The sequence below is a fragment of the Temnothorax curvispinosus genome, unplaced genomic scaffold (assembly GCF_003070985.1).
Source record: "Temnothorax curvispinosus isolate PA1 unplaced genomic scaffold, ASM307098v1 QBEX01001640.1, whole genome shotgun sequence".
NCBI classification, from domain to species: domain Eukaryota; kingdom Metazoa; phylum Arthropoda; class Insecta; order Hymenoptera; family Formicidae; genus Temnothorax; species Temnothorax curvispinosus.
In genome coordinates this window covers 68,644-74,643 of record NW_020211420.1, presented here as the reverse complement: position 1 = coordinate 74,643, position 6,000 = coordinate 68,644, and the positions used below count along the sequence as shown (strand labels likewise).

At 37.7% G+C, this 6,000-nt stretch overlaps 1 protein-coding gene across 6 annotated transcripts in view; it reads left to right on the top strand.

Moving 5' to 3' along the window:
* The first annotated feature begins 559 nt into the window (after positions 1–559).
* The window catches only part of LOC112467203 (broad-complex core protein-like), a 35,253-nt gene continuing 29,812 nt past the window's right edge, over positions 560–6,000 (top strand). For 5 of the 6 annotated variants that reach the window (XM_025035743.1, XM_025035733.1, XM_025035723.1 and 2 more), the window contains exons 1-5: positions 664–743; positions 1,198–1,392; positions 1,474–1,668; positions 2,125–2,629; positions 2,754–2,813. In XM_025035743.1, the coding sequence (XP_024891511.1) occupies positions 1,207–1,392; positions 1,474–1,668; positions 2,125–2,629; positions 2,754–2,813 (946 nt within the window). In that variant the 5' untranslated portion in view covers positions 664–743; positions 1,198–1,206. Of the gene's footprint in view, positions 744–1,197; positions 1,393–1,473; positions 1,669–2,124; positions 2,630–2,753; positions 2,814–6,000 lie in introns of all 6 variants that reach the window. The other variant, XM_025035749.1, reaches the window with a different exon arrangement.

Here is a 6,000-nt window from a genome sequence, read left to right as displayed (position 1 = left end):
ATCGTCCAATGAGCGCGCGTCTCGCGCGCCTGCCCGCGACCACGTGACGTCGCACGAATCGCGCGCGACGCAGCGGTGGGGAACGGGTAGGATAGGAGGGGGGCGGTCGGGCTTCCTCGCGCTGCTCGCGCATCCCGTGCGCGTATCCCCCGTACTGAAAATGGCCGCCAGCTGTCACTCGCCTGCGAAGTGTGGCTTGTTGTGAAGGAACACGACGCGGATTCGTCGCGGAACGGCATCTCCGAGCGCGCAGCACGTCGCGGGGACGCGATGCACTTGCGTGACGACACGCGGCACGCTGGCTGAGATCGCACGGGACCGTCGCGAGTGAGAGAAAGAGAGAGGGAGCGAACGAGAGCGACGGTGGAGAGGAAAGAGAAGAAAAAAAAACGAAGCGAAGAAAAGAAAAGGGTGAAGCGGGGAACGCGAGTGTGCGAAGTGTGCGGTATACGCCAGCGACGGTGTTTGCCTCCGGCGGGTGTCATGAGAGCGCGGCCGTTCGCACTGTTTACAGTTTAAGGTTTCCGCGTCAAGTGCGCGGCTAGTCTCGTGTTTGCCCACGCGACAAACGCGGCAACGCGGGCCGATTCGCGTCCGCCACCTCCATCTCCGCTTCGATCCGCTCGCGCGACACGGTCTCACATTCGCGAGACCATCCCGATACTCCTCGCCCCGCGTGGCTGCCGCCCTTCCCCCTTGGGATTTCTCTCGTTTTGCAACTTTCCCTCGAGGAAACAGTCAAGGTAAATTTTCGTCGGGGTAGCGTCTGGGTTCTGGATAACCTTTCGGTTACTGCTGCCCGATTTGTGTGTTGACGCTCCGAGTTTTTTTTTGCTTCATATGTAGCGATATCTGTGCCTCGTGTTACGTTTTTTTTTTAAAGAAAATTGAATATAATTCTAGTATGTATGTATACACACACATGATTTTTGCAAGCATTTCTGTATGTAGGTAAAGTTCTCCGATGCAACACATAAATGTATTGCTTCAATGATTAATCGTAGAATGAACAATAATTGTGTTGTAAATGAAATAAGACAGATACGCGTATTGCTGATTATCTTTACTTTAATCTTATTTAATGATTTAATTTTACATATTTTTGCAAAAATTAGTTGGGATATTATTTTATGTTACTTTATATATTACGAATGTTAGTCCAGGTAGTCTAATAAACTACCTTTTTTTTATTTTCAGGAAAGCAGAATGGGTTCCAGTCAACAGTTCTCTCTTAGATGGAACAATTATTTGAAACACATTACTTGCGCTTTCGACACGTTAAGGACGGACGAGGATCTCGTAGATGTCACTTTGAGCTGCGAAGGCAAAAGGATCAGAGCACACAAAATGCTCCTGTCAGCATGTAGTACATACTTTAGAGATTTATTTAAGGTAAATGCAATTTTGGTCGATTCGTTAGGTGTGCATTTAAATGTGGGAACAACTTTTTGTAACAGTTATTTGTTGTTATAGGAAAATCCGTGCCAGCATCCCGTCATAATATTCCGTAATGTAAAATTCGATGACTTGGCTGCCTTGGTCGATTTCATGTACCAAGGTGAAGTAAATGTCGTTCAAGAGCAACTGGCGAGTTTTCTCACAACGGCAGAGCTCTTGGCGGTGCAGGGTCTCACAGACGGCACAGGAAAGGACGACAGTTTAGTGGAGGTGAGTTGCTAACACGTAAAATGATTAAGGGATTATACAAATCAATATACATTTATTATCTATTCACTACTATTTCACGCTGTTTGAAGAGCCATGTCTGTCTCTGATTTTGTTATAATTATAATAATTTTAATGGAAAGAGAATGTAAGTTTCTTTGCCCCAGCCTACATTCTGGAGAACTGGATTTGTTTTATTTTAAGTTCATTTATTGTTAACATTATTTGGAGATTTCTGTCTTCCAAGGAACAACGTAATACTTCAATTTGCTCATTTCCAGTTAGCTTAGGATTGAGTTCATGTTTCGGGTATTTTATTTATATTTCGGTGGAATATTTTTCCACTGAAAAATCCTAGAACACATGCAGGGTGACGAATCCAAAAATCGAACCTGGATCTTTGACAACTGCTTCAGCACTGAACTATGCCTCTTATTTATATATCATATTACCTTTTAGGATGACTTAGAAATTCCCAACGAGCCTGAAGTTCAACTGCAGAACACTTCCGGTAAATCCACGGGGGATAACAAGAGAAATAAGTCCCCATCGTCTCCGATGCCATACCACGCCGTCGAATTGCAACCCGAAGTGCCGCCAAACAAAAGAAGAAAAATTCGAGAAAGTACGAATGTGAACGCGGAGAAGAATTCGGCAGGGATGAACGCGAAGGATTGCGATGGGAAAACGTCGGAAAATCAGACGGGATCGGCCTCCGATCCGGTTGAAATAATTCCCCTCATGCCGAACTTAAAGCTGGAGATGCCGGAATATCTGGAGCAAGATGGTAGCAGTTGTAGTTATGAAGATCAGAGTATAGGTGACAGTACGCTGAATAAAATCACCATAGACGACACGTCGTCGACCACGCCTGATCACGAACAGAAGCCCGACATCAGTCAGACATTTTACTCGAGTCAGTCGACATCGGACGGTTTGGACGGCAAACATCAGTCAGATGTTGGTAGGTATCTTTTGTACGTTATTTAAATGTTTAGAATTTGCAGAAATATTTTTTACCTTATTTATTTTAATCAGTTTTCAACGTCAGTTTTCACGCAGGCTGATGATTTTGTTTTGTCTGTTAGGACACCTACTATCTAAACCAAGTACTTCGGGAGAAAGGGCAACACAGGATGCGGTACAGGGTAAGTGATTATCTATTCTCTTTTTATTATATACAAATTATATGATATAGTCTGTTGTTCTGCCATTACAATGTAATTACAACATGGAATTGCAACAAATTTGATGAATTAATAGTTGTAGTTAATTATAGATTTATTTAAATTATTATTTATTTAAAGTTTGTGAAAATTAAGGCTATAATTTAAAACAAATTATTAAATCTCAAATTACAGATTGTAATATATAGGAATGACAAATTATTTAAATTCGGTATTTAATCATTCATTATCATTCATGAAATCATTTACAAGCAACATACAGTAGTATGTGACAGTAATGGCAGTCTGACAAACTTCAAAGTTTTGTATCCACATGATCCACATACTTAGTTATAAGTTAGCAATCTTTTAAAAATGTGCATCTATATATATACCTGATTTTAATATATTGGACATTAATATACATATAAGAGAATTTTATGCATTAATTTGAATTATAAACTGCTCTGTGATACACGAAACTGCACTCTAACTTCAGTGGTGATGGATTAATTGCATGTACTGTGGGTACAAAACCAGAACAATAGTATAAGCACCTTGATACATGAAGCGTCAGTATTACTTGGGAATTACTTGGTTTCATGGATTAAGGTTCGGTAACAATTATTTTTCATTGCAATAAGAAGGAAGACAGGATTCCTTCCTGTTGTGATATTGTGATCTTAAGTTTGAGGGGTAGTTAGTTGATTGATTTTTCACATCAAACTGTACGATGGTTTGGTAGCTATGCAGCTTTGCATTACTTATACACGCACACAAATGATAATTAGAAGAGGAGATTAGGTTTTGTGTATATATATATATATGTATATACAAAAAAATATATACATATAAATCCAAAGACAGTGATGTGTAAGATTTACAATGGAAACGTGTATTATTACTTTACAACGACGAATATTTCAAGAAGATATCTCGGGTCTCAATTACAATCTTTCTTTTACGTGAACCTGGTTCTCACTAACATGACAAAATATTTAAAGATAATGAAGAATCGATAACGCTTCTCACAATTTTACAAAAATGACATATTTTTACCCTGTAATATATAACGCTATTAAAAATTTATTAGTTTTTGCAATGCTCTGTGAAATACTGTCAATTGTTGTTTTCCTTTTTGACCTGATTACTCTTGCATTATTAAATGGGATCAGGTTTACAATCTTATTGTAAGCAAATTTCTCAACATTAACGATAAACATATGTGTGATACATTCCCTGCTTTGTAACAGGGAAGACTACTTTTATTTCCACCGATCATATCGAGATTTACCTTTTAATGTACAGAGTGCATGGTGTTTTGGATGTAAATGTATGGTACAGGCACTCGGGTGTAGGTTGAACTGTAGATACTAGTAAGCATTGCCAAGTGCTGTATGTGTGCCGACAATCATCAACATTCCTTTTTTTAATAACTTTGATCAAAGCCACCACTATATTCCTTATGCGCACTAACTGTAAGCATATTTCTGTGTATATACTAAAATAAGAAATACCTTTCGATACTGGTTCAAGGCAACTTCTTCGTAAAAATATCTAATTCGTGTGTATGGCGCGAATCCTATTACATATACACTATGGTTTATTTGCATGTAACGTTAATCTTAAATACCGGATATCGATTTTTAAACGTTAGAACAAAACACTGCGAGTCAAATTTATGGAATTAATATTTTCTGAAAGTTTTGGCGAAGCTTATTTTGGAAAACTTGATCAATATGGTCGAATGTAATAGGCTATAATTTAAACAAAAAAAAAATTTTTTTTAAATAATACATATATAGTAATATATTTTTTAATGAAAATACAATTATGCCCCAATTCTTTTAAATACAATTGTTTCGCTAAATGAATATTTTAGATAAAAAATTTTTCCCCTTTACTATTCGATGAGAATAGCTTTGTCCAAATTATTTATTTACTTTTAACTGAATTTATAGACTTATGATTGTACAATAATGTAATCTCTAGTTGAAGATAATCCAAGATGATTTTAACGCAATTGTGCGAAAATAAGTTAATTATTAATTACATATATAATATTTTATGAAAATTATCTCGGACACATAATTGCGAATTTCGTTCGAGTGCTTTTCGAATCAGCTTCCGGCGATCATAACGATCGCTGTATCCGGATCAGGATTGATTAATGTTGAGATTAACTTGCAGAATGTATCGTTAGTCTGTCGCGAGATATACATTCGTGCAAATACGAACTAATTCTGAAGTAGTCAGGTGGTGGTGGTGCTCTGGTGACAGTGGCATGCGCGTGCAATCTTTCCTTAATATTTGGTAATTTAAAAGCAATTCTTTCCCTCCTTGTACGATGCAAAACTCCATATAGTAAGCAGGAGCGTATGGGAAATACAGCGATCAGGATTGAATCGATACTCCTCTGGAATCCGTCAGTTCCGATATTCTCTGATATTCTTGATATTACCCTATTGGGAAAATAGAGCTCTAAAAATATTAATATTGTGACAATAGATTTTACATGATTAAACGGGAAATCCATGCAAGTTCAAAGCATAATAGCAGGATAAGATTGCGTCTCAACAGTTGCACACAAAATTGTACCAAAGTAAACAGATGTTTTCGGATTATTTTGTACTTATGGTCTTGTTAAATGCATATTCGCGCAAAAGAAGGTAAATCTTCCGATGGAAAATAAATTTTACAAAACCGAGACTGATAAAAACGAAACCTATGGCTCGATGTTGATTTGTCTTATAAATGTTAAAATTTCACTTGACGTTCTATTAATAAATATATTAATGTAAATATATAAGCAGAATTAGTTATATTCGTGAATTATTATACTTTCTCGCTTTATTGGAACATTTTATGTTCATTGTCAGTTAATTACATAGACAAATTAGAATTAAAATCGAACGAAAACGAAATGCATAAATCGAAAAACCGAGACGGATTTCGGAAGAGACTATCGACATCTGGTATATTTTCCGCACGAGACGCTCACGAGTGTGGGGATTGTGAACGTATCTTGACCCGAAAATCTTTGATTGCAAATATGTATGGCCGGAGAAAGAACGACAAAAAAAAAGACAGAAAAGAAAGAAATAAGTGGGTGGTTTCGGCAGGTAGGTAATACAAGATCTCAGCAACGATCTAAAGCAGTAGCACGAGT